Source organism: Cydia pomonella, chromosome 11 (assembly GCF_033807575.1).
Source record: "Cydia pomonella isolate Wapato2018A chromosome 11, ilCydPomo1, whole genome shotgun sequence".
NCBI lineage: Eukaryota > Metazoa > Arthropoda > Insecta > Lepidoptera > Tortricidae > Cydia > Cydia pomonella.
In genome coordinates, this window is record NC_084713.1 from 4,964,118 (window position 1) to 4,991,702 (window position 27,585).

Consider the following 27,585-nt stretch of genomic DNA (forward strand, 5'->3'; position numbering starts at 1 on the left):
CACACACACACACACACACACACACACACACACACACACACACACACACACACACGCACGCACACACGCACGCACACACGCACACGCGCACACAACTGTAAGTAATGTAATTATTGTAATTATCCTACTAGTACTACTTTTTAGTATAAAAGAAGTATTTAGTCTTAAGTTTAAGGTATTAGATTTAGACTATACACTAACATATTGGTTTCTACCACAGTTTCTACCCTTACTTATTGGAAGAGCGGGGGTCTCAAGATCCCAACCTATATTGTAATAACACTTACATAAACCAATAAAATATTTTCATTTTCTTTAAAAACGAGTACAAGAAAAGTAATAAAAAGATTCGTTTTTACAGTAATAAATTGTAATGATCAAACATCCATGATACACATGACAATATTTATTACGTCAAATTAATCTAAACATGGTAAAAATTTGCTAAAACGCACAAGGAAATCATGATTTAAATATATGTTCTTTATAATACTTCAACTCCTCAATACTCTCCAAAATGTCGTCCACAGCGCGATGCGAAAACTTCTTCTGAGGAATGTTAGAAAAGTCCTTCTGGTACCAACGCTTAGCCAGTTCTTTAATAGTACTCACATCAATTACTCTGTAATGTAAATACTGGTTAAACTGCGGCATGTATTTGCGTATAAACAAACGGTCCATATAAACACTGTTGCCGGCCAGCGGGCATTTTTTCTCAGGTACATGGGAGCTGATGAATTGTAGTATCTGCTTTTCAGCATCTTCGATTGACACGTTGGATTTGCGGCAGGACTCAGTCAGGCCACTCTGTAAATATTTCGGCCATTAACAATAGTATTTTATACTATCATGACATAATAGAGAGCTTTTCAGTCGAGTACCGTGTTACGAAGCTTGCTGAGTTGCCTAAGTACGAGATTGAAAAGCTTGATCATATCACTAATTTCTACGAGGCATCTAAAATAATACTTTTTTTTTAAACTATAAAACCAAAATAATCAATAAAAATTGGTAAGTAGGTATCTCAGTAGACAAATATGTAGTTACAAAATACATAAAAATGGTTGCCGTTATGTCTTTTCAATCGGAGCGCGGCGGCACGTGATTGGTCAATTTTTTTATTGTTGACTACAGCGTATCGAAATGAATGTTTTTTTTTTTTATATTAGGACATTCTTACACATTGACTAGGTCCCACAGCAAGCTCAATAAGGCTTGTGTTGAGGGTACTTAGATAACGATATATATAATAAGTATATAAATATTTGACGACCGGTTTGGCCTAGTGGGTAGTGACCCTGCCGACGAAGCTGATGGTCCCGGGTTCAAATCCTGGTAAGGGCATGTATTTGTGTGATGAGCATGGATATTTGTTCCTGAGTCATGGGTGTTTTCTATGTATTTAAGTATTTATAAATATTTATATATTACATATATCGTTGTCTAAGTACCCTCAACACAAGCCTTATTGAGCTTACTGTGGGACTTAGTCAATTTGTGTAATAATGTCCTATAATATTTATATTTATTTATTTATAAATACTTAAATACATAGAAAACACCCATGACTCTGGGACAAATATCTGTGCTCATTACACAAATAAATGCTCTTACCAGGGTTTGAACCCGGGACTATCGGCTTCATAGACAGGGTCACTACCCACTACACAACACAAGCCTTTCTGGCTTACCATGGGACTTAGACAATTTGTGTAAAAATGTCCCTATGATATTTATTATATCAGTTTGTCTTGTTGGCTAATGGTTTCATCACAACCATGTTTTGTGGAGAAATGAATGTCATGTGAGGAGAAAGGTTAAGGAATGCATTTGGAGGGAGGTAATAGTAAAAACATGACAAGTAAAAGATGTATGTAGATGTATATAAGAGATAATATGAAAATAAAGCTTGGATGACCATTTCGGAATCCAAGTTCCAAATTTAGTGGGTTATTGGTAAATTTCAAGATGACAGCCATGGACTTTATTGTAGTCTGTGTGGAAAGAGAAGAGTCGTAAAATGTGTGGGTTCCCTTACATTCCACAACTCTTCTCTTTCCGCACAGATGAGATACCAGGCGACAGAGAAGAATGTAATAAAATACTTGCTGAGTATTGCTACTGAATGGGACAGGGGCAAGCAAATGATAATGACCCTAGTAATTCAAGTTTATGACTATACCTCACCATGTTGGTTGATACACCACTCATCCATGCTCTCCAAGACATGGTCAGGCTGATGAATAACAATATTGGGCCCAGTTGCCACCACATTCAACTGAGCGTCGGTCACTAAGCAGCCAATTTCCATGATATAGTCCTTCTCGATGTTTAGCCCTGTCATCTCTAAGTCTACCCATACTATTCGTTTAGCCGCGTCTTTGGCTTTAACATGTGGTACAGTGTCGTGATTTAGTTGGGTTTCTGTAACAAAAATTACGTTTGATAAAAACGATGAAATTTATAGCAATGACTAAATGCATAATTCATAGTTGAATAAAATTTCAAAGACTATATACATGTGAAAAACGAGATTTTATTTATGATATTATAGAAAAGGTATCACGAGGTACGATGTAAATAAACGATCATAACCTATGTAAATTTGGAACACTTACTGTTGCTACTGTGGGCAGACATCGGCCGCATGAAATACTTGACTATACCGTTTATACTGAAAGTAAGTGATTGCCTTAAGCTTATCATTTATAAGATTTTAATTTAATTTAAATATATGATAAATGTCGTAACACACACATGTCAGCATGTCAGTGTGCAATGTCACTGTCACTGTCAGTGAAAGTGTTGCCAACGAAACTAATCGAACTGGCTATCACAACGAGGTAAAAATTATATGGCCAACATTGAGAATAAATATTATGACACATGGCATCACCTTCGTTTTACATATTAAAGAAAGAGATACTACTAGCACAACTCGAGAATAACGAACCACGAAGTGCACGAAGTGAGTTCTTGCCGTGGACTCACTTACTATATTACGTACGTATAGGACGTACGTAATATAGTAATATTTTGATGATAGCTACAAAATTAGAAATGCTTGCGTTAGAACTAAAGGTAAAACTAATATACTCGGTTAAATTATAGATTTTAAATATATCAAGATCATTGCTATTGTTGACCTTGACCTGTTGGAAAATTTCAGATTGCGTTTGGCAAAGCAATAATATCGTGCGATGTACACATTATTTGTGTTATTTGTGTTATCTGTGCATTTTCCTCTCGATTGTCATGGTGTCTAAAGGTTGATTTTGTTTTTATTTATTAGATTTTCATTCATATAAACGATACTATAATCCCCACGAAACGTAAACATGAACAGATTAATTTTGAATCCGTGCCGGTGCCTAAAAAGATCAAGTAAGTATTGAGTTACTTCTCGAAATCCGAAGAATATTAAGGACCTTCCATAACCTCTACATTCGGGTGGCGCAGTCTTCCGATTGATCGATTTAGAGTTTCCATTAAAAAGTACTTTATTTTGAAAACACAATATCTGAGTGACTATTTATTTGTGTAGTATCATGCGAATCATAGAATAATGAACTAATTGTTTACTTCTTGGTAAAGACATAAAACGAGTTTGTTGTTATTACAACGAGTTTCATATGTTTAACCCAGTTGCATAAACAATGTTTGCTTGTATCATTTATGATTCCTATTCGCCGATTTCCTTGACATTTCTTTATATATTTTTGGGTAAATTTCTTGCGTATGAAATTCTTATGTAATTTCTAATAAGCTTATGCCATAAAACGTTTCATGCTTGTATTTTAGCTCTGAAATGGGAAATCAAAGAGTATCAGTATTTTTCACATGTGAGACATGCAACGACCCTGTCATATGCTATCCAGCCAGGTGAACCTCAGTTTGGCTGTACACAGCGGCCATTAAATGCCAGAGTGTTGTACACTCCACCTTACTTTAGAGGAATAGCCACAAGCTCCTGCTACTATGAAAAGGAACCACTTAAACCTTCTTCAAAAGTTGAAGCAACAGTTGAAACTATAAAGAAAGGAATAGCTGAGCAAGAGAAGCTTCCAGTGAAGGAAGTACCGAAGAAAAGTATAGGGGAACGTATCATGGCTGAGATTCGGCATTATGCATACGGTTTCAAACTACTCTTCATTGAAATCAGGATCTCGACAGGTTTATGCTTTAAGATTCTAAGAGGCAAGTCATTAACGCGGCGAGAGCACAAGCTACTCATCACCACAATTGGAGACTTATTCAGAATGGTACCATTTATAGTGTTTATTGTTGTGCCCTTTCTAGAATTCTTGCTGCCACTATTCATAAAAGTGTTCCCTAACATGTTACCATCCACATTTGAAAGCAAAGATCAGAAAGAATCAAAAATGAAACAGCACTTAAAAGTCAAGTTGGAAATGGCTAAGTTTTTCCAAGAGACACTGGATCAGATGGCTCCTCAGGCGAGTAATAGGCACTCAACACTCGCAAAAGAGTTTCAGACCTTCTTCACAAAAGTCAGAACTTCCGGTGATGTGGCCACTAGTGAGGAAATAATGAAATTCTCAAAATTATTTGAAGATGAAATTACGTTAGATTCACTTCAGAGGCCACATCTGATTGCACTTTGCAAAGTGTTAGGAGTCACTTCTATTGGTACAAGTGCTATGCTACGGTGGAATCTAAGGATGAAGTTGCGGTCTTTGGCTGCTGATGACAAAATGATAGCTAAAGAAGGTGTGGACAGCTTAAACTTTAGCGAGTTGCAACAGGCGTGCCAAGCACGTGGAATGAGAGCTTATGGTGTATCAGAAGAGCGCCTTAGGAAGGAATTAAGAAACTGGCTAGATTTGTCTTTGAACGAGAAAGTTCCACCATCACTTTTGCTTCTGTCCCGAGCATTGATGGTGCCAGAACATGTGCCAACAACATATAAGTTGAAGGCTACCATTTCAGCACTGCCTGACTCAGTTGTAATGCAAACTAAGGCTGCCATTGGAGAGAAGGAAGGCAAAATTGACTTCAAGGTAATTTATGCAGTTATTTCTTTTTTTTTTTAGATAATCACAAAACCTTGATTTTTATTCTTTATTAATTTGTGTAATATAAAATATATGTTGTGAATAATGAAGTGGCACCAATGACAGGGAGGGAAATAGTAATCTGATACTTCAAATTTTATCCAAGAAAATAAAGGTAGGAAGCCAATTTCTTAATGTAGCCACACTATCCAGTAGATACACAGTGTTGCCATATTAGAAGACTCCTTCCCTTATTCTTTTGGGTAAAAATTTGAAGTGTCGGGTTACTGGCTTCCAATCTCTCACTGGTGCCACTGGCAGCCATAAGCAGCATTGCCAGCTGATGTTACTTCATTTTCAGCTTCTTTTTGACATTTATTGAACAATACAAAATAATTAAAGCACCATAGTCAGGTTAATAACTTTTATACATTCTCTGCCAGTCAACAATTACCAGTAACCAGATAATTTGTCATTAAATATTAGACTCATATTTCTTACTGCAATTTCAGGCTAAAATGGAATCCATCAGGCTTGAAGAACAAAAGATCAAAGAAGAACAGGCTGAGATGCTTGAAGCTGAAAAAGAGAAACAGATATTGGAAGCAAAGAAGAGAGAGAAGGAAGAACTCAAAGACAAAGCACCCATCCTTGATACTGAACAAGAAGCCGCTGCTAAGGATGAGGCAATGGTGCTGAATGTGGATAGTCCTAAACCGGCTGAGGAGGGTCTGTCTGGAAAGGATATTGAGGTCATTGAGGATGCTTTAGAAAAATTAGGTGAGTACTTTTGGTCTTCTTTCAATCTCACTTACATGGTTAAATCAAATCCTAGTTGCATCTTTAGTTACATTCTTCATTAGGCAGGTCCACTTGAGGCAATTTCCTTGTGCACAAAATGGCTGAGGCACGTCTACGCTGGCCGTTTTGTGCGCGAGGAAATTGCCTCGCGCGTATGCTCGCTGTGTGTGGACCCGCCTATTGCCTAGGGTTTCACTAGCTAGTACTTTTGGACTTGCTGAATAGTGAGATACCTTAGACATCTGTACCATTAAGGATATACCCCCTTATTCATAAACGAGTACTAAAGTTATGATGCCGCTAATAATCATTTGTCCCTTTCCATCATACCAATACGTCGGAAAGGGACAAACGATTATTAGCGGCATCGTAACTTTAGGACACGTTTATGAATAAGGGGTTTAATGTTTACAGTTTTATCATTTGTCGCTATCAGGGTATCACACACACATATACTTGTGAGCTAGTGATGGCTGTAATGACAGACAATAGTGTAATAATCTTAGGCCTGTTGGCTGTCTCTGTTCGTTAAACTCAAGCACTTAGGTGTCTTAGGATAAGTGTGCCTGGTTGTCTTTTCTGCCTTCATGACTAGGTAGATACGACAATTACTGCCAACAAAGAATGCAACAATAGATCCAAATTCATTAGAACAATAAGATTGCAGGTTCTGAAAAAGCATTCTAAAAACAAATACTTGGAAAAGAGCATCATGCCTTTAGTAAATATTTTAATGTTGGCATTTCGCCATAACGGGAAGCTCAAGATCGCTACCAATTCATAGTATGTAGCAATCATTTCCTTACGTTTGCCAAAAAGTTCCGGATAAACAAGCTATGACAGATTATTATTTTAGGATTTTTCCTTCTTGAGAAAAAAATTGTTACAAGTTTGTTTTCAGAGTTTAATTTTCTTGAATTTTAAATAATAACTTTTTTTTTCTCCCTACAAAAATTACTGTCAAATGGAAATAAGGACAACATTTATTGTTATGGACATATTATTCCGTCACAGACCACAAAGCGCATAATGTTCAATTTCAGTTTTGACACTTTGGTGACGTGTCGTCCGAGTGACAGCTTTTGTGTTTGACACGACGTTGAAAAGGTTAAAGTTTATCCGGAAAGAGAAGAGTTGTGAAATGTAAGGAAAACAATACATTCTATGACTCTTTCCGCACAGACTAAGAAAAGGAATAGGTTGTTATTTAGATGACGCCACTTAAACACTTTTTTAAATGCTTACACAGTCAGATCGCTGTGTCATCCTATTTGAAATTCATGATGAAAATAGCAACAATCATTCAGTTATAATCTTATTATGTCTACCCAGTTGATCTGCATGACAAAAAAGATTAGGAATACACTTGTTTACTTCAAACTATTCCAATTTGATGCTTAAGTCTGAAGCTTTAAAGTCCATAATAATTTACCAACAGTTAATATCATATGCGGCGATTTGTCATTACTATTTTTTTGTTTGTTACATTATTTATACTGCATAATAGGTAAATTATTGAAGGTCACATACATTAGCAAATACATATGTGTGTCAGACTGATAAAGTAAATTTTCTTGTTGCTATATTATTATCGCGCTTATCAGAACTATACATTACTTTTCAAATTTCATGCATATAGTACAGTAGTTTAATTGCAAATTGAAATGAATCTTCCTCCATGAGAATAAGGTTGATATTTGACTGGATTATTATGCTAATACTTCATGATCTTACATGATACTAATCATACCAATAATGTTTTGTTTATTTTATTACCAACCCAGTGATAAAAACTTATCACGCAAAATAGGCGCAAGTCGTCGAGTTGCGGAAAATCGCCCGAATACAATACAATACAATAATACCAACCCAGTGACGAGTTTGATCTACAACTAATTGTTTCCAATACAGTAACCATCAAATATATCGGAGCGGTCAATTCGCTCACAAATATCTGAACACGCCTCTATTGTCAAGGTCCTATAGTGTGTGTTCCGATATTTTTGAGCACCTCGGCTGCTGCAAGCATAATTTCTTCTAGAAAGAGATTCTGAGATAAGATAGCGGCTCTGTAATATTCTATTTTTATTTGTGATTACTGCATTTTTTTTATCGGAAATCTTGGTCTACAAGATATGATATCAGAAACAGGATATGAATATCACGCAATCCCTAACAATTCGCTGAAATAAATAAGTCGATAAGAAAACTGGTCTGAGATGCTAAATCTGAATAGGTGTGATGAACAGTGTTTTATGTGACTGAACTATTAAATATCTTATATTTATGAACTAGCAAAACAACGTGAAGATGCTGTGTGTGACCACCCTGAGGAACTTAAACCAACTCCAAAATAGTCATAAAAAATTATGAGATGTAATTTTTTTCTTTGGGAGAACTAACGAGTATATGTTTTAATTTGATAATTATATAATGATAATATAATTATATTAATTTCGTATTGAATAATAAATATTTCGCTCATGTCGAGCTTGTATTTTATGTGCTTAACCTTTTGAACGCCAAGAACACAAAGGCGTCGTAACTAGTCGTGCCCACAGCGCCATGGACAACCATAAGTGTTATGGTGGATGCTGTCAATATAACCTTCACACTTTCAAGTAAGGTTTACATTAGCTTGCTTGCGTCTGACACCTTGGCGTGTCAGTGATGTTTTTTTTATGACGCAAAGAGTTAAATTAAAAGGGTTACATTTTGCGGTTTCATCCTTTACTTTATCAGAAAACCATTCCGAATCATAAAATAACAAATTATTACCTAACACTACAGCTGAGCAGAAGAAATCCCTGCTCCTCGAGAAGGAGAGCATCCAAGGACTAAAGCTGGAGCTCTCCGAGTACAGCGAGGATGTCAAGGAGATGCAAGAGATCGTCAAGACCAAGCAGGCAGACATCAAGGTCTCCAAGGGTGCTAGAAGGTACTTTATATAATTGTTACCAACAGATGAACTGAAGACATGTCTGTTCCTTGAGAAGAGAACGAAAGGTGGAGCTATCGGAGTACAGCGAGGATGTTAAGGAGCGGCAGGAGATCTTCAAGTCCAAGCAGGTAGACATCAAGGTCTCCAAGGGTGCTAGAAGGTACTTTATATAATTGTTACCAATAGATGAACTGAAGACATGTCTGTTCCTTGAGAAGAGAACGAAAGGTGGAGCTATTGGAGTACAGCGAGGATGTTAAGGAGCTGCAGAAGATCTTCAAGTCCAAGCAGGCTGATATCAAGGTCTCCAAGGCCGCTAGAAGGTATGTACTTTATATAACTGTCAACAACAGACGAACTGATGACATGTCTGTTTCTTGAGAAAAGAACGAAAGGTGGAGCTCTCAGAGTACAGCGAGGATGTTAAGGAGCTGCAGGAGATCTTCAAGTCCAAGCAGGCTGATATCAAGGGCTCCAAGGGCGCTAGGAGGTATGTACTACAATAATTGTCATAAATAGATTCATCGTCATGCTCTTTTTACACTCATACGTTTTTTGTAAAAAAAAACATTCATCAGCTTTTATCGCTGACTGTACTTTTCTTACCACAGGCAACTAAAACTCATCGATACAATCCTAAAAACCTCAGACACAATTAGGTTGCGACGTTTCATCACAGAGTTCCTATGGCCACCTCCGGTCTCTATCATCAGATCAGCAATATGCAAATTTTCAGCACAATTGGGATGTGGGTCAAATTTATCTTTCAATGTTTGAACCATACTAACTAATATAAATTAATACATACTTACACGGCAAGTTAAAGAAAAGCTTGTAAAAACGAATACCTAATTGAAAAGATTGATCATTTTATTTTTTACACTTTTGGGATAATAATTTTACTCCAAGATGACATTCAAGTTGATGTTTCAATATTACACAGCGTCATACACGAAAAGAGACACAATCTTTTTCGCAAAAAATAAAGGTCTTAATTACCATAGATAACCTTAGCACGTGTACGTAGATAATTCGTGAACAGCCCGCCTGATACTTTATCATCAATAGAGTCGGTGACCTTGCATTGATAGATAATCTTACTGCAAATGTTGAGATATTAAAAGTATTCTTATTATGGCTATTATTACGTCACCACGTTTATATTGCTGACGGAACGCTATTAGTTATATCAGCTTTACATATGCAGATTTATTTTATGGTTTTCTACTGATTTTTGCTTGCTACTATTGCTGCTAATACTTTTCAGATATGTACTCATTACTTGATGACAGAATATTAAAATATTTTAGTTTTTTCTTGAATATAAAAAAATAATATTTTAAAGTAGTTTAATATAATATTAGCTACTCAGTGTTAAGTGTCTGCTATATATTACAATTGCATATGATGTAAACTCCTCTCGCAAAAAAAGCCCTTTACACGCAAGTACTACTCAATAAATTATTTTACAGTACATATGGGGCTACTTTATAGCACTAGTGCGAGAAGTAGCATATTACGTTACTGTGTCGAACATTTAAAGGGCCATATGTACTGTAAAACGTTGTACGATACATGTGCGAATAGGTAATTCGCAACTCGTGTCGATTTAAAACACTCCCTTCGGTCGTGTTTTAATTTATCGCCACTCGTTTCGAATTTCCTATTTTTCGCACTTGTATCGTAATGTACTATTACGAGTGTCTGATCATGTACATGTATGAGTAAAAGTCGAAACGACGATTCGAAAGAACTTGTTAGCAGGGTCTCTATTGCTTCCCATAAAGTTTTAAGTCATAATGTATAGTTTGTCCGCATTTTCGTTAGCCATAATTTTGTTTTTCTCTGAAACGCGTAACTTTTCAGGATTGCCATAAAACAAACCTAACCTAACCTATCTATAGGATAACATAAGGGAATTCCTGAAAAGTTAACGGTTTCAGAGTTATGACTAATGATAATATGACTAGCATTACATTATGACTTTCAATAATTATGCCAAACAAAGGGATCCGTTGTTAGCAACCTATTGGCCTACTTGAATAAAACATTTTGAATCTTGAATGTTGCTTAAGAGTCCGCAGCAAGCTCGGCCGAATTTTATCTTGCCATACAAACGGAGTTTCGTTCTATTTAAAAAAAAAGGCGATTGTAATGCAACTTTTCACATACGAGTACAACGACATGAGGTATATCTCTGCCTGTAATTAGTTTATTTATATATAATAATAATAATAAATAATAAATTCATTTATTTCGACCAACTTAGGATCATATTACATTTAACTTATTATATTTAAACGTAAGATTAAAATTTAACTTAAACTAAATTAAATTAAGTCAAATATACTCATATTTTAACCTATTCTGGAGAGGCTTGGACACCAGTACGTGAATCATATGACAGTGATTCAGGCACTGGCAGTCAAATCTCTCCGCAAACGCTCTCAAGATATAGGTCCAGCTTGTAAAACAAACGAAATAGAGCAAAAACAAGTTTTGTATGATAAAGTTAAATTAGCTGTATTTTTATCAATGGTATCTGAAGCTACATACAATAATTACAGGCATAATAAACAGATATACTTTATCCTATGGTAAGTAAAAGTTTCAGAGCAATTTCGCTAGTCGTTTTAAAATGAGAATGTAACCGTTTGTATGGAGAACCGAGATGGCTGCGGACTCTTGATCCCGTTGCACGGATGCGATATTGGGTTCAATGAAATTAAAATTTAATTCTTAATTTAAAACCTCAAGGTCGATTTTTGCCTGGAAAACTTAGATCACTGGGAATCAAGGGGTGAAAATGAAAATACATTTGTGTTTTTTTTTTCCGCTTTCAGACTATACAAAGCAGTGAACAACATGATCAGCAAACTCGACTCCGTTCTAGTCGAGCTAGAAAACAAAGAGAAAGCGCTCCAGAAAACCCTAGAACAGACCAAGTCCGAGCCGCAGAAAGCCAAGGAGCAGCTGATCCATATCGATGAACTGATGCATTCCATTAAGAGTCTACAGAAGGTGCCCGATGAGGCCAAGCTGAAGCTGATTCAGGATGTTTTGGGGAGGTTGGATGATGATTTTGACGGGCAGTTGAAGGTCGATGACGTTTTGAAGGTGAGTCAACGTTTAAAATAGTGATTATCTGTAAAACTGTAAACAAATAGAATAAAGTTATATTTTTTAAGATTAGAAAAATCTTGCGTTATCCGTCTTTGCAATTTCTAAGAAACAATCTTCAAATATAAATAATGGAACGCGAATGAATTTCAACGTTATTTTTCTAATCTTAATAAAATGTGGCATAGGTGACAGAGAAACGTACAAACAGTCATTTTGAACCGTTTCTAGTTTGGCTATGGAACACTTAAAAAATGAGCTAAGCTGGCAAAATTTTCAGTACAATCTTACGGGTAGTAAAACTTTATATTTATGACTGTATAAATTTATGCAAATCATTTTGAAACCTCGTGCGCTTAACTATTTTTGCTAATGACTGTACACAGACTTTTGTGTATGATACCTATGAAATGAGTAGATGACGTAAATGACAAGAAAACGTTTTTAGCGCAAACTCTCCACGTGGCTTGGCTAAATTGGTTGTTTTAAAATGATAATGACCTCGTTATACACTTGCAGCACAAAGCATGACGTGACGTTAGAAATATAATACAAGTTTTATTTCGCGTGTGTTTTATCTTATATGTAAATATTTTGGTGTCGGGCAACTCATGGACTGTGACGTAGCCAAAATAATAATAATATTCCGTAGCCAAATGGCAAAAAACGGAACCCTTATGGATTAGTCATGTCCGTCTGTCTGTCCGTTTATGTCACAGCCACTTTTTTCCCAAACTATGAGAACTATACTGTTCAAACTTGTTAAGTAGATGTATTCTATGAACCGCATTAAGATTTTCACACAAAAATAGAAAAAAAAAACAATAAATTTTGGAGGTTCCCCATACTTAGAACTGAAACTCAAAATTTTTTTTCATCAAACACATACGTGTGGGGTATCTATGGATAGGTCTTCAAAAATGATATTGATATTGAGGTTTCTAATATCATTTTTTTCTAAACTGAATAGTTTGCGCAAGAGACACTTCCAAAGTGGTAAAATGTGTGCCCCCCCCCCCCCCCGTAACTTCTAAAATAAGAGAATAATAAATCTAAAAAAAATATATGATATACAATACTTACCACGCAAACTTCCACCGAAAATTGGTTTGAACGAGATCTAGTATTAAGTAGTTTTTTTTAATACGTCATAAATGGTACGGAATCCTTCATGGGCGAGTCCACTTGGCCGCTTTTTTGGAAACTGTGCGCCATTTGCACAGCCGGCTCGTCATAATATAACACAATTAAAGTTGCAGTCAGTCTGTTGTGGCCTTATTAGATTTAAAAAAACTCAGTTTATTTTTAACACTTTTAAGTTGATGTCAAACACAAATTATTTGCGCAAAAAGCCAATCTGAAATCACTATTTGTCAGTAAACGGAAACGATACGAGTAATGTTTTCAACATTGGTTTTTGATTAAGATTCGGGAAATTGTTTAAAATTTCCTGAATAGAAGGAAAATTTGCCTATGTCTAACCTACATTAATCATTGTCCCCTTTTAAATAAAAATAATAACTTTAACTTCAAGGAAAAACGAATAGTTATTTGAATTTAGATTCTTTGTGTTAAAATGGACTGTCATTGATTTTCCCCAGTACTCTACAATTTAATATTATTATGGTTTAGAACTTCCCGAACCTACCCTTGTACTATACCTACCTGTTTCACCAAATATCTTACATATGTATGTACTTCTAGAAATGTAATAAAATATACTAATTTTCCAGATGGTTGAAATAATAGGCAACGAGAATGTGAACCTGTCAGAGAAGCAGGTGCAGGAGCTGATCGAGCTCCTCGACAAGGAGGAAATTCTAGAAGTAGAGAGCAAGATACAGAAGGCGCTCGACAAGGCGGCGACAGCGGAGAAGGTGCAGAATATTGAAGCTCTGGAAGCTAGCAAGGTGAGTTTGATACTGCTGGACTAGGAGGAGAGACCATATTTATGGTTAAGGCGCGTTGGAAGCCCTTGACACCTTGTGGCATTGTTGTTAATGCACTAAATTGTTTATAATTGCTGTTATCTGAAGTATTTTTATTACAAGCTCTTTTTAACTTGCCCTGTTACTTTGTTAGTGTGGGTCAAATCTTGAAAGCTTTGACCAACTTCATGATTTCCAGCTGAAAATTTGCATACATGTAAGTCGGGTGACTATGCAACATTATGGTACCATCAATCTGATCTGATGGAGACAGGAGGTGGCCATAGGAACTCTGTGATGAAACAACGCAACCTAACTGTGTTTGGGTTTTTTAGCATTATCTTACTTGTCTGTGGTAAAAAAGTACAGTCAGCGATAAAAGCTTTTACTAAAAATTATATTTTTGGTAAAAACTTATTCTCACTGCACCCACGTTCGAGAATTTATGTTGTGCCCTATGGTTGCCTTAAGACATTAAGTCCGCCATTTTTATTGTGCAATAAAGTTTAAATAAATAAATTGGAAACAGACATGACATGGATATTTTATGCCAATAACCATGTGTTGGCCCTTCAGTTCAGACATGCGCCCAGTTGTTGATATTGTCATCTCGAGCCTCAGTAGAACCTCAAAACGAAGTCAGTACTTTTGCCGTGTTTGTGTCTGTTGTCTATTCGCTCTGGGCATGGTGGCGCTACCCTGCCAGGATATTGGAAACATAAGATACTGCTGTCACGTTGTACGAATATGTCGTCCCAGGAAATGTCACATCTTTCCCAAACCGTACGTTTTCGTCGTTAGCATTTACCACATAACATACTTACTTACTTACTCCGTTGGCTCAGCGACCCAAAATAAGACTTGGCCTCCGATACAAGACAGCGCCACTTTTCTCGGTCCTGTGCGACCTCTCGCCAATTGTCGACTAACACATAGCCAATAATATTGCTTTAGTTAGCGTTTAAAAATGGTTTACCTCCTCTTTGTGACCGGAAAAGTTTCCACGACATTAATTTATGAGGTCCTTATCGGGCGGGCATTAGTCCAGTAGGGCAATACCCGGCGGCCATCAGCCGTCGTAAACATGGCCGCCCGCCAAGTTCACTGCCACCACGCGTCAGACGTCAACGTCATTGCATATATCACGGACGAGTGTACAAAGACTTTGATATAATCGCGAACTGCTCCGTTATATTCGCCTATCTACTGCTCTAATGGGTAAGAGCGATGGGAGGCAAATATAATTTTTATTGCAAATATCAGGCATTTTATTGCATGTTATACTTTGTAATGTATAAGTTTCTTTTTAGGGTTCCGTACCCAAAGGGTCAAACGGGACCCTATTACTGAGACTTCGCTGTCCGTCCGTCCGTGCGTCTGTCACCAGGCTGTATCTCATGAACCGTGATAGCTAGACAGTTGAAATTTTCACAGATGATGTATTTCTGTTGCCGCTATAACAACAAATGCTAAAAACGGAATAAAATAAATATTTAAGGGGGCTCCCATACAACAAACATATTTTCCGTTTTTATAAATAATGGTACGCAACCCTTTGTGCGCGAGTCCGACTCGCACTTGCCCGGTTTTTTTGTTTATTCCTCATATTATATGTATGTTTTTGACACGAATAAACTATTTTTATTCGTTCCTTCTGTTAGCCTGTCTATCGCTGGAATATGCAACAGCGATAGTGAGGCAAATAGACGATTTTAGAATTTTGATAACCGCGGTAGCAATCCTGATAATTTTATTAAACAAGGCGAGACTCATTCATAACACTTGTAAACGACGCTTGTTTTTAGGTTTGCATTATTTGCAAAACGCTACTTTGACTTAATTTGACTAGTGTTGAAAACCCAAGTAAAAAAATAGGTACCTTACACCCAAAGATTAAAAATAATAAATAGCGCCATCTTACCAACCAACCAACAACATCTTGCCAACTTATAGAAGGACGAACAAGTGGACAAGCTAGAAATATGATTAAAAAATACTTTATTAAAATAAGAGGGCAGTCTACCGAAATCATTTAATTAGATGACCTATGTACCTAAAACTAATAATAATTAAAATGTATAAATATTTCATATAGACTCCTTAACTCAAAAAATCTTTTGAATTTAAGATTAGTAGTTAAGTTTAAGATTACGTAATGTGATTTTTTTTATTGAAATAAACAGCTGAATTTTTTTTTTTTTTTTTTACAACAACATCTACACATCGCGCCTCTTGTGTAGGATAAGGGGATAAAGTCCAAAATATATGCATCGCATTTTGGCCGTGACCATCATGATTCTGTGTTTATGTGTTATGTGTAAACTAAGGTTCCATTGATTGTTTCTTGTGTTAACTTAATTTTGACGTCTAAACAAAGTACAGCTGGTATCAAATAAATAGTGATGAATGATGGACAAATATATGGTAACACTTTTATTCCATTGAAATTAGAGCATGTCACGGTATGTTTTACTAAAGATGTGTTGATCTGGGAAATTCCAAACTTCATTTGTTTACTATTTTTGGCCTCACGATTCAGTGTTTACAGTTTTTATTATGATGCAGTAAATGCGGATTGGATACCGAAAACTCTTTGTGGTCAATGACATTCAGCCGGCTTTCCTGTCTACGTCCTAAATAAGTACACTTAAGGAAAATAGATAGCATTTTGTGTTCAATTTGTATACACATTAATGACATTATACTTTTTTTTTGACGTAGATTGCGATAAACGTTTTTTATATATTTAATAGGACAATTGAAGAATATTTCTCATACATATGTAGGAAAAAATATATATCCTTAACAAATAAAACATGACTGTACCTAGTAAATATTTCTTCATATGTGACCGCGGCCGGCCCAATTTGTCGCTTACCATAACGGCGAGATTTGCTTGTACCTTTACCCGCTCACGTGCTTTTGGCAACTGTAGTTACCAACTGTCACCCTTATTTTATTGTAATAATAGAAGTCACTGAAAAATATCAAGCACGTGATTGGTTAAACGAATATTATGGCAAGCGACAAAGTGGGATGTTTTGCCAGGCGCGGTTACGTATAAACTTTTACCCATCTTTTTGTACCTTATTTAAATTGTAATTTTTCCTCGATTTCAGGGTCTATTCGACTTAATCCGAGAAGCACAGAAGCGACGAGAAATGAAGAAAGCAGTCGAAAAGTTCGGCGATCAACCCTCGATCCCGAAGAGCGAAGACATCGTCACCAAGACCAAACCAGAGGACAGCAGTAAACGGCAAGAGAGCCACTGAAAACTCTACCTTAGGATTATTCAAGTAAAGTTGTAAATACTGTGGCTGTAGGTGACGTTTGCGTCTTATGCTAGTCGAGCAACCAGCAGAAATGACGATCCCATCATTACTATATATAGGGTTAACAAAGCAAGCTTTGATCCCTTCTGTAAAGTGTAATGTACTGTTATGTAATGTTTCCCTAATGACAATAAGCATTTGTATACATGTAATCGATAACTGCATGTAAATATTTACATAATGCCTATTCCGTTTCGCACCGTACAAAATATTTTTCAGATTATTATTTATTTCCGGTTTCGTAATTTATAAAATTCTATTTTATTGCTTATGCATTTCTGTGATCGCTGTTGTAAGTTTTATGTTCGTTGTGTATATTAGCGTTGGAATAGCGCTGCACAAATTGTGTGTCTGTATGTATTCGAGTTTATTTGATTGGCACCGGCCTACATTATCAGAAATTGGGATTTACTTCAAGTATAAAATATCTCGCAAGTTGCATTTAAAATGTGACGGATTTGTGTATATAAAAGATATAGAGGATTAATATTATATGATTTCAAAACTGGTTTCTAAACCCTGGCGTATCATGTGATTCTTGGCTGTCTATAATTTAAGCTATCACAATTTAACCTGTCTGCACATCTAATGCAGGTATTAACACAACTAAATATACATTTATATGTAAAATCTTGTTCTAAAACAATTGTTGTGGGGTATAACAAATATAGTGATTTTAATGTTATAGCTAGATGTATCTGTACTCATTAGATGTGCTGAGAATCGAACTTACTTATGTTAAAGTAAGAGAATAAAGAGATCATTATATGAATTACTTGGTTTTATTATCAGAACCTTCCATTACTAGGCATTTGCCCTGTTAATATCAGTCAATGTACAGGCATTATTGACTATCACTATATGATACCTGCAAAATACTAATGTATATGCTTATGCTGTTTATTCGACAGATAGTATGTCCTATATAAATATTTTTACCTCAAAGTGAAATGAAATCTGATATATAAGATATAAAAAATACTTCTATGTATTGTAAAGAAAATACCATAAATAGGTGTCCTTTGAATTTATATTTGCTCATAACTCATATCATAAATACACCCAACTCGGCTGGTGATGATTTCATAGTATCTAGCAACAACATACCCAAATTACGGCTAGGTTGGTGAAAGTTGAAGAAGTATGTATGTATATACGACCAATACTAGGTAATAGTTTGGTGTTGAATGTAGCATACATTAGGTACCAGAAACCTTCAGATAACCTCTTTAAAAAAAATAAAGGTGTCCGCTTATTAGAACGTTGACCTTGCCAGGACGTCTGACTCGTGTCTTTGTCCTTGTTTCATGAGGCCAATCACCGCATGACAAGCATTCTTAAATTTCAAACTTCGCGGTAAAACATGGCGCAAGAAACTTGTACATCCGGCTCGCGAACGGCGGAAAGCGAACATTGTATTGGACGTTGTAAAACACCAACCACCAATAGCACGCTTGCTCAACATTTCCGCCAATCAACAATTACGAGAGAAGAGGTTATGGGATGTTAGTCGGCCATGTTGAAAAAAATTGAAAAATTAAGCATTTGGATTGGTCGATAAGTTGTCTGTTCCATTCTTTTGACGAGTTGCGCAAAAATTAGCATTTTTGACTCTCACTCATCACGGCTGCCATGTTTTTTTTCATGTGGGGTGTGTGTGTATAAAATATATCATGTTAATTTAACCCCATATAAAGTATTACAGGTGAGTGTCTATTCTTCTAAGCAGTCCATTTTCACTAAACAGCACGGAAGTAAGTCCCTCGTCCATAGTGAAAGTGCATCATGTAATACTGTCACCTCTTGTGAAACTGCATCATATCTGTTGAACCAGTGATTGTGACTCAGTGAAAAATAATCACAAACTGTCTGGTACGTGAGTACGTGCCCGACGTGATTTGCTTTGTTGATACGTGGGTTCTGTGGAGACGTCGCGAGATTCCGTATCGTAACGTAGCTATCCACCCTCAACTACTATGACGTTTTGGCGCCATCGACCCATTTAGCGCGGCGGGGCGGCTATGGGTTTTACTCTGCGTACTTATTATTCCCAGTGACCTTTGTACATAAATAAACATCACGTGTTTATCGAAAAATAAATAAAGCTTATGTTGCAGATTAAAGGGGGTGCACCGAGTGCGTCATTTGCGAAAATAGCTAGTGACAATGCGATTGCACATGCACTAGACGCGGTACCGTCGAAAATCGAACCGCAAGCAAAGAATACGCCAAAGAAATTAATGATGTATTAGTACGAAGGTATTCTTAAGGATCGATTTTTATCACACGGCCCACGGCAATTGTAAAATGGACCCTCGATTTTTGAGCCAGATGATGGTGTTAGATAACGGCAGAGAGTATCCCGGGCAGGATGCGTAAGCACAAGAGAGAGAGCCAGGCACTTGCCTGCAGGCCCGCCACATCCCGAGAACGCAACCAGACTCCAAGCTCCTTCATCTGATACCCACACAAGCCACACAGGTAAGCGATTAAAACAAGAATTTCCATATTAATCTGCTATTTCTTGTGTATTTTATCTACCGTACATACAATAATTATTTTCAATGTCATTTTTTCTATAGCTATTGTACTCTGCCTTTAATGTTTTTTGTAAAGCCAGTTTTTATTAATTTACGGCTAATGGTTGCAGCTATTATGCCAGTTTTCAACAAAGCTGAAGCAAATCTGAAACATTAATTTATCATTCAAAACCTAGATTTTAAAGTTGTAAATGATGGTTATCATAATGAGCGGTGCTACTTAACCTTTGTTTGATATATCAAGTTATCACAAACTGGGAATTCCAAATCAGTTGTGTTCATTGTTTACATGAAAACAAACAAACATCAACACTTAATGAACAAAGTGTGCCTCTGACCAGACTGTGATGATAATGGTCATGTGAAATAATAAATAGCTTTGTGATTAGAGTAGGAAACAATTTAAATTAATTCTCATTAGTCAATGGAGGAAAAGCTAATTAATAAACATTTGCCTTATGATATGAGCTTATGGGTTGGTCTTATTTTAACTCATTGTCTTCTGTTTTCACTATCAAGAGGATATGCAGTGCTCGGTAACATTGGAAAGAGACGTAAACAGTGGGAAAATAGTGAAGATGGTTAACAATGTTAAGAATACTAGCAAAAAGGTCTGTTTGGCATCATGTTATGGATAAATCCATTGGCAAGGTGTTGCAATGTGCATTTTAAAAGTTTGCTTTGAGAAATCTTGTGTGAGGTGTGAATAAATTAAATACATTGTGATATTTTTTGCATTTGCACATTGTATACTCCCCTTATTTTGCCAGGATTGGTTGGTAGCACATTCTGCTGTTCCCCTTGATTTGATCGCACTTTAGTTTGGGAGTATTATTCCTTTGTTTCATTGTCTGAAGCTGCATATTTAATCTATACATAATCTTATCTATGCATCATATTTATTTTATTGCAAGTTCACCATAGTTTTAAAACTATTTAGCTTTGTAGTCCCTAGTCCAGTCTTGTCACAAATATTAAACTACATAATATGTAAATAACTTAGTATAGAAATCATTTTAATATTTGTAATAACAATAAAAGTGTAGATAGAAAACTGTTTGCAATTGTAAGTATTTTTGAGGTTTTAGTATGACTTTCAATCTTATTTGTATTTTTGATATATTACATTCAAGTACTGGTAAACAGTGTTCGCCGAACATAAATTGCAATTGACCAATAACCATTACAAATTGAACCATATACCGTAATGGATGGTTACAGTTTACGGTTCAATTTGTAATGGTTAATGGTCAATTGCATTAACGTTTCAGCCAACACTGATTGTAAAGCCTACAATGAAAAGTTACATCATAATTATTAATTTTTACTCAAGATATGACTTATCTTTCTTAGATAAGGCAAGTTCGCTTCAAGGATACACCCTGTTGGTTTAATTTTCTAAAATTGCATGTTTGTTATTTCCAGGACTACAATCTTGACAACATTATTGATCAACAGTGCACAAGATACCAAGACATCCAGGAACAAAGTAGCACGCTTCGTGCAGGCATGCCCACTTGTTCAGTGGACCAGACAGAGGCCGTACGTCGATATTACGCTGCTTTCCCGGCTCTGAAGAAAGGGCAAGAGTCGCCGCTGCAGTATTATCTACCGCCGCCCGCCTGGTGTCGCAAGTCAGACGCAGATCAAAAAGTCAATATGCAAAGTGAACTGTCTATGATCAGTAAAGATTGGAACTCCAAGAAGAAGTTTTCCACTGGAAAGGAACGTCGCAACTCCTACCACGGGCAGAGAAAAAGTAACAAGAAGCGCTGCAACAGTTACAGTCGGTCTTTTGAAAGTAAGGAGAGCCTGCCAGAGTGGGTCACGCACGAGGGCGTCTGGGATATGGACACGCAGGACCCTGTCAAGGAGTTCATCAGGGCTATAGCGCTAGACGAGGGCTACGGTACATGTGAGAACACTGTCACAGATGAATTGAAGGAGATAGCTCAGGTCAAGTTCAGATTGAACGAGAACATGGTGCCGGCGTGGGACGACAGCCTCGATCTAGATACCGAGTGGGTCATCAATGACGACCTCAACCCGAGGGTCCGCACTCCCATGGAGGACGAGATGTACGCGAAGTTCGAGGCCAAGTTCGACCGCTCTATTGAAGCTCTGTGGAAAGATCAGAATACTCCAGATGACGAGTACCAGGATCTGCCGATAGATTTTCAGGATCTGCTGTCTTCGCCGTCGGACAACTTGTTCGCGGACCCATCGGTGGAGAAGAGCATGATGTCCTTGACGGAGAGCATATGGTCGAATGCTTCGGAGCGCGAATCACCGTCGCGACTGGCGGAGGCGCTGCACGACCGCCTGCGGCCGCTGCAGCTGGCGGAGGCGGAAGCGGAGGCTGGAGCAGCGGCGGTCGCGGATCCGGCCGATTCTTTCGCAGTCTACTCCGAGGTGGACATCTACGACGCGGCCGAGAACGTGGCCTGCACCATGCGCTCGCTCACCGCCATCAACCACAGCCGCGATCGGAGCGGCTTCGTCGAGGTAATTTTAAAAATATATTAGTTACAATTTTTTGTATTGCTTTTTTATGCCTGAGTCTTATTAGTTTTCTGGTCTGCTTTCACTTGGTTATTATAAATGAGTAGTTTAAGTAACAGAATAAATTAGGCAGTCCAAAGTTAAGGATCTGAAAGTTGTACCCGGCCATTTGGGCAGTTTGAAGACTTGCTTTAGAAAATAAATGCTTACTCTATTCACTCCACCTTCCTAAATCAAAGGTCTTTAAACTGCCTGAATGGCCGGGTACAAATCTTCAGAATAACGTTTATTTATTTTAACGTTTAGATCAATAGTAGAGGAAATAGTGGCAGTGACCCTGCATTCTTTTCTTAAAAGACGCCACTTGGCACAGTTGTTCCTTAGGTAATTCTGAGCTGATTTAGCCCGGTTGACACGTGGTATCCCCCCACTGGTGGGAGGGGGGTGGGGGGAGGTACATCCGGGCTCCATATCTGCCCCAATATAGCTATCAGATCGAGTTTGGCATCGTTTTCGTATAATTCGAGGATGAGCAATTCATTTCTGGGACAATTTTTTTACTCGTCCATAGAAAAAAACGGAGTAAATTGAAAAACCACATAATTATAAAATAAAAAAATCGGAAAAAAGTCAATCAGAATTATACTATTGGGAAATTCCCGAAATAAAAAATATGATAATATAGCCCACTTATTCTTAAATATAAAAAAATATAACTTGAACAACATCTTTAAAGTAAAAACGTTTTTATTTTGTAGTTTCTTTTTATAGATAGCTAACCTGACTTGTTGCTCTGCATCGTAACTTTATAAAACTGCATCATCATTTTTTACTCCTAACATTTTGAGAAAAATTGTCTATAGAAACGTGTTAATTTAATTTTAAATACCTTCTGATTGGAATTAAGAAGATTGGCATGTAAGATTGATTGTCTGTCCTAATGATCATATGCGTAAATACATGATGAATTCGATTCGGCATTCAGCCACGATTGAAAATTAAGTAAAAATATTTCAAACGGTTGTTAAATTAATCGAATTAAATAATTTTAAACATAAACAAAAATATTAAATTATAAACGTCGGTATTTTAAAAGTACAATAAAGGTAAGTGTTAGGTATACAATAAGTGCCATAGTTAAAAAAAAAAGCTATAACTCCCTTAACTTCGCAATCCAGAACTCCCGCAGGAACAAAATAGGCCTTTGTCCTTCAGTACACCTGCTTGAAATAAGATCTTTTTCTCAAACATGCAATGAAATATTGATGTTATGTTCCTTATAATAGGCTGCGAAGTATGACGTTCCAGGTGCAGCTAGGACAAGAGGTTGTTAATGGAATTTGATACAAATTTGCAGGCCTAGGCCGGCAAAGTCCTCTTTTTCAATTTCCATTCCACATAAATTTGTGGCACAGGCATCATGACATTATCCCACTGCGTATTAAAAAAAAACGATTTGGTATGTGCTTAGTGCAGTTTTATTTACATAATAAAATCCACACGAACATAACAAATAACACTTTATTATCAAAATATTTCTTAACTATACATATACACATTGAAATATTAATAATTCATCTAAATATTGGGTAGCGGTAAAAATGTCTACTCAAACGTCTCTCTAACCGTATATACAAAAAAAAGGTTTCGCGGTGTACTTGATAATTTTTCGCTGTAATTCTGTTTTATCGGATTTAATTTTGTTGTTTGTAATCTTGTTGTGTTATAAATAATTCAATATGATATGAGGTCTATGATTCTTAAGTATGTTAAGTACTCTACATTGTACTTCAAATCCATTTGTATATGTGACTGTTTGTGTTCTAAATAAATAAATAATATATATATATTGAGTTCGGACGAAACGTCCGACCAAGAAATGATCATTGATTGCACCCCACCTGAATTAAGAGCGTTTTTGTTTTGTTTGTCCAGAAACCTGCTTTCGTACTTTTTTGAAGTAACGTGATAATAAATATAAATGTATGAAGTATTTGTTTTCCATTAAAATCGAGTTAAAATATAGCGAAATAGTAATATACACACTTAGTTAGTTTTTGTCTTGTTTACTTATAATTGATTTAAAAATAAAATTTAGATTTTTTGTTGTTTATTTCATTGCATGTTTGAGAAAAGCACTATACATACCTCGGCGGGAAATATGTGGTTGCCCGCCTCAGACCTATCCTATCAGTCTCTTCGGGCTTTCGTCCCGGCCTCTGTAGTAATAATGTACTATTTCGAGCAAGTGTGATGAAATAAATTTCAGTTATCATTCTCTCGCGAGAAAAGAAAGACAGTAATGTTATGCAATAGTGTAATAGTAGGTTATTATTCGTTTCGTCCAGGTGCCCCCGCGCGCGCGGCCCCGGGCGGCGGCGCCGGGCGCGGCGGCCGAGCCCGCGCCGCCGCCGCGGCCCGCCTCGGACCTGCTGACGTCGGCGCGCACGCACTTCCGCCCCATCGAGCGCGACGCCGGCGCGCGCTACCGCGACGGCGACACCTTCGACATCCGCGGCGACCTCGACCCCGTGCCCTTCCGGCGCAGCGACTCCGGCGGCGTCTACATCGAGGGCTGCGAGGAGCGCTACCTCGAGTACCGCGGCGACAAGACCATCGACTACGGCCGCCTCCGGCTCACCGACGCCCAACGGTGTCCCGATCTCGACGACGACGCGTTCAAGCTGCGCTTCCCTCTCCGGCAGCGGGACGCCGCCGTCCAGACGGACCGCGCCGAACTCTGGTGCGAGGACTGCGGCGGGTCCGCGAAGAAGAAGCGCCCGAGCGCCATGGAGACCATCTGGACCTGCGACGTGATCGCCTGCGATTCCTGTCCGGTGACCGAGCCCGTCCCGCGACCGGCGCTGCCCCCGGACGAGTTGACGCGCGACTGGGAGGAGCTGCTGTCGGACATCAGCGCGGCGCACGCGACGCCCGCGGCGCCGGAGGCCGCGGACCGCAAGCGCCGCCACTCGGCCGCGCTGCGCTGCGCCGCCGCCTGCTCGCACCCGCACGCGCGCTTCCTCGCCTGCTGCGCGCTGCTCGACCGCCCGCTCACTCGCTAGCCCGGCGGGAAACTCGCCCAGCCCGTGCACCTCTACACTTGAAACGGAACCATTAGGGACCCGTCAAAACTAGGAATTTGAAAAGTACGAAAACCAGGCCTCAAAAAAGAGATTACTTAGGCCAAAATGGAAAAAAATCTTTCCATGAACATATAATGACTCCCGGGTGTTCTTTTGGTTCCTTTTGCGAGTCTATAACAGAAGATAATTTTCAGGAATTGACATTCAGTTTGAAGTGATAAGTCTCCGTTGCGTGTGTTTTAGTAATCAGTGTTCATTAGTAGAGGAATTCACCTTGCGGGAGTTATTAAATTCAGGTTAACGATTCGATTACCTAATGTTCCGGCAGTCGAGTTTCTCGGTGCGGTGGCGATCCGTGGAACACTCGACGGCGAAGCGATTCGCTGTCGAATGTGGTAGAGTGCAGATCCTTTGTGAGTAGCAGTTTCTTCGATCATTGATAGCCCCGATATCGCATTGGCGAGGATACTTTTGAGTGAAACTGTTATACTGTAGACCTTTCATCCGATTGAGAACACATCAGTATCCGAGTTGATGTGATTTCGGGACGTCACTATAGTTAATATTCTTTAAACGAAACCAATCTGCATTCTGTGTATATATCGTCTTTTATTCATCAAGTGTATTGTTATTTCGATAAATATCTATGTGAGAGCAATTTGACGCGTCCTTGACTGATGTGGGTGTTTCGACACACTTTCGAGTTGCATAATGCGAAGAAAGTTAGCAATAAAATAGGATTAGAGGAGCCTTGAAAGTTGAGTTTTCCGGACAGTGTTGCAAGGCTAGACATGTGCTAACATATCTTATGACTAGATATTGCGGGAGGAGTTTAATGTAACATTAATTTTAGTTGAACATTTTCTTTATAGCGATTTCATATTGATGTGATGCTGCTCGGTGGAATGCTCGCACTCGACGACATGATCAACAATATTTGGTGTGGATTGATTAATGTGAGATAAATATTTCAAATTTTGCGATTCGTTTCAAGTAATTCTCGTACAAAATTTTGTTTCAGATTGTTTGTGGCATAAAGTTTTAGCTCTTCATGTTTTAATCGTAGATTCATTAGTTTAGCTGTCGCAACGCAAACCTGAGCGCTAGCATTCCACATCGAGCACAGTGGACGATACTAATATAATTCTTACAATAATATCGTCCAAAATTGTTTAAAAATTGTTATTATAAAGTGTAGGTAAAGCAGCTATTTTATTTTTGTTAGTATTTTTTCGTTTACGTTTTCTGGCGATCTAAATTCAATTTTAAATGTTGAAACGGTATAGGAATATCGTTCTGTTACTTCGGTCGGAGTCGGATTCCGTACGCGACGATACGTCCGCGGTTTGGAAGAGGACGGTTTGTTTTAGCGGTTTGTCCATATGTCGTAAGTTTTATACGCGGCGATTTTATTGAGTAGCCGCAATATGTAATCTTAGGACGGCGGGCCCTTGAGGGAGGACTGTACCGGAGTCGCGTGACGTAACACGCCGGGCTGTACCGGTGTCGCGTGACGTGACACGCCGGGCTGTACCGGAGTCGCGTGACGTGACACGCCGGGCTGTACCGGAGTCGCGTGACGTGACACGCCGGGCTATACCGGTGTCGCGTGACGTGACACGCCGGGCTGTACCGGAGTCGCGTGAAGTGACACGCCGGGCTGTACCGGAGTCGCGTGACGTGACACGCCGGGCTGAACCGGAGTCGCGTGACGTGACACGCCGGGCTCAACCGGAGTCGCGTGACGTGACACGCCGGGCTGAACCGGAGTCGCGTGACGTGACACGCCGGGCTGTACCGGTGTCGCGTGACGTGACACGCCGGGCTGTACCGGAGTCGCGTGACGTGACACGCCGGGCTGTACCGGAGTCGCGTGACGTGACACGCCGGGCTGTACCGGTGTCGCGTGACGTGACACGCCGGGCTGTACCGGAGTCGCGTGAAGTGACACGACGGGCTGCACCGGAGTCGCGTGCACGCCGGGCTGAACCGGAGTCGCGTGACGTGACACGCCGGGCTGAACCGGAGTCGCGTGACGTGACACGCCGGGCTGAACCGGAGTCGCGTGACGTGACACGCCGGGCTGAACCGGAGTCGCGTGACGTGACACGCCGGGCTGAACCGGAGTCGCGTGACGTGACACGCCGGGCTGTACCGGTGTCGCGTGACGTGACACGCCGGGCTGTACCGGTGTCGCGTGACGTGACACGCCGGGCTGTACCGGTGTCGCGTGACGTGGCACGCCGGGCTGCAGGGGCGCCCGCCGCTAGAGGTAATGAGAGGAGCCCTGAAGTGGTCGGTAGGATTTTTGCGCCGCTCC

At 38.7% G+C, this 27,585-nt stretch overlaps 3 protein-coding genes across 5 annotated transcripts; 2 read left to right on the top strand and 1 right to left on the bottom strand.

The window, feature by feature from the left end:
* Positions 1–391: 391 nt before the first annotated feature.
* On the bottom strand, positions 392–2,779 carry LOC133522676 (probable oligoribonuclease). Its single transcript, XM_061858074.1, has 3 exons — positions 2,619–2,779; positions 2,183–2,424; positions 392–807 (listed from the first exon to the last, which is right to left on the bottom strand). Exons 1-3 carry the CDS (start codon positions 2,704–2,706, stop codon positions 463–465), a joined length of 675 nt encoding a protein of 224 aa, XP_061714058.1. The 5' UTR covers positions 2,707–2,779; the 3' UTR covers positions 392–462.
* A 428-nt stretch (positions 2,780–3,207) lies between these two features.
* On the top strand, positions 3,208–17,909 carry LOC133522674 (mitochondrial proton/calcium exchanger protein). The gene is made up of 7 exons (XM_061858070.1): positions 3,208–3,384; positions 3,802–5,021; positions 5,528–5,795; positions 8,607–8,754; positions 11,601–11,874; positions 13,611–13,787; positions 16,925–17,909. The coding sequence occupies exons 1-7, from the start codon at positions 3,339–3,341 to the stop codon at positions 17,075–17,077; spliced, it is 2,286 nt and encodes a 761-aa protein (XP_061714054.1). The 5' UTR covers positions 3,208–3,338; the 3' UTR covers positions 17,078–17,909.
* Positions 17,910–18,682: 773 nt separating this feature from the next.
* Positions 18,683–26,175, top strand: LOC133522675 (uncharacterized). Of its 3 annotated transcripts, XM_061858072.1 has the most exons (6): positions 18,683–18,842; positions 19,255–19,618; positions 20,197–20,288; positions 21,103–22,182; positions 24,528–24,540; positions 24,586–26,175. In XM_061858072.1, exons 3-6 carry the CDS (start codon positions 20,202–20,204, stop codon positions 25,242–25,244), a joined length of 1,839 nt encoding a protein of 612 aa, XP_061714056.1. In that variant the 5' UTR covers positions 18,683–18,842; positions 19,255–19,618; positions 20,197–20,201; the 3' UTR covers positions 25,245–26,175. The 3 variants fall into 3 exon arrangements, with proteins under 3 accessions (XP_061714056.1, XP_061714055.1, XP_061714057.1); XM_061858071.1 differs by having other exon boundaries at positions 24,528–26,175; XM_061858073.1 differs by lacking the exon at positions 20,197–20,288 and having other exon boundaries at positions 24,528–26,175.
* Positions 26,176–27,585: the final 1,410 nt, after the last annotated feature.

Coding starts and splice junctions, on each gene's coding strand:
- LOC133522676 (XM_061858074.1), bottom strand. CDS start 2,706: ATGATAAGCTTAAGGCAATCACTTACTTTCAGTATAAACGGTATAGTC. Junction 2,425..2,618: donor GTCTGCCCACAGTAGCAACA/GTAAGTGTTCCA, acceptor TTTTTGTTACAG/AAACCCAACTAAATCACGAC. Junction 808..2,182: donor GTATCAACCAACATGGTGAG/GTATAGTCATAA, acceptor AAATATTTACAG/AGTGGCCTGACTGAGTCCTG.
- LOC133522674 (XM_061858070.1), top strand. CDS start 3,339: ATGAACAGATTAATTTTGAATCCGTGCCGGTGCCTAAAAAGATCAA. Junction 5,022..5,527: donor AAGGCAAAATTGACTTCAAG/GTAATTTATGCA, acceptor CTGCAATTTCAG/GCTAAAATGGAATCCATCAG. Junction 5,796..8,606: donor GGATGCTTTAGAAAAATTAG/GTGAGTACTTTT, acceptor CTAACACTACAG/CTGAGCAGAAGAAATCCCTG.
- LOC133522675 (XM_061858071.1), top strand. CDS start 20,202: ATGCAGTGCTCGGTAACATTGGAAAGAGACGTAAACAGTGGGAAAATA. Junction 20,289..21,102: donor TTAAGAATACTAGCAAAAAG/GTCTGTTTGGCA, acceptor TGTTATTTCCAG/GACTACAATCTTGACAACAT. Junction 22,183..24,527: donor ATCGGAGCGGCTTCGTCGAG/GTAATTTTAAAA, acceptor CGTTTCGTCCAG/GTGCCCCCGCGCGCGCGGCC.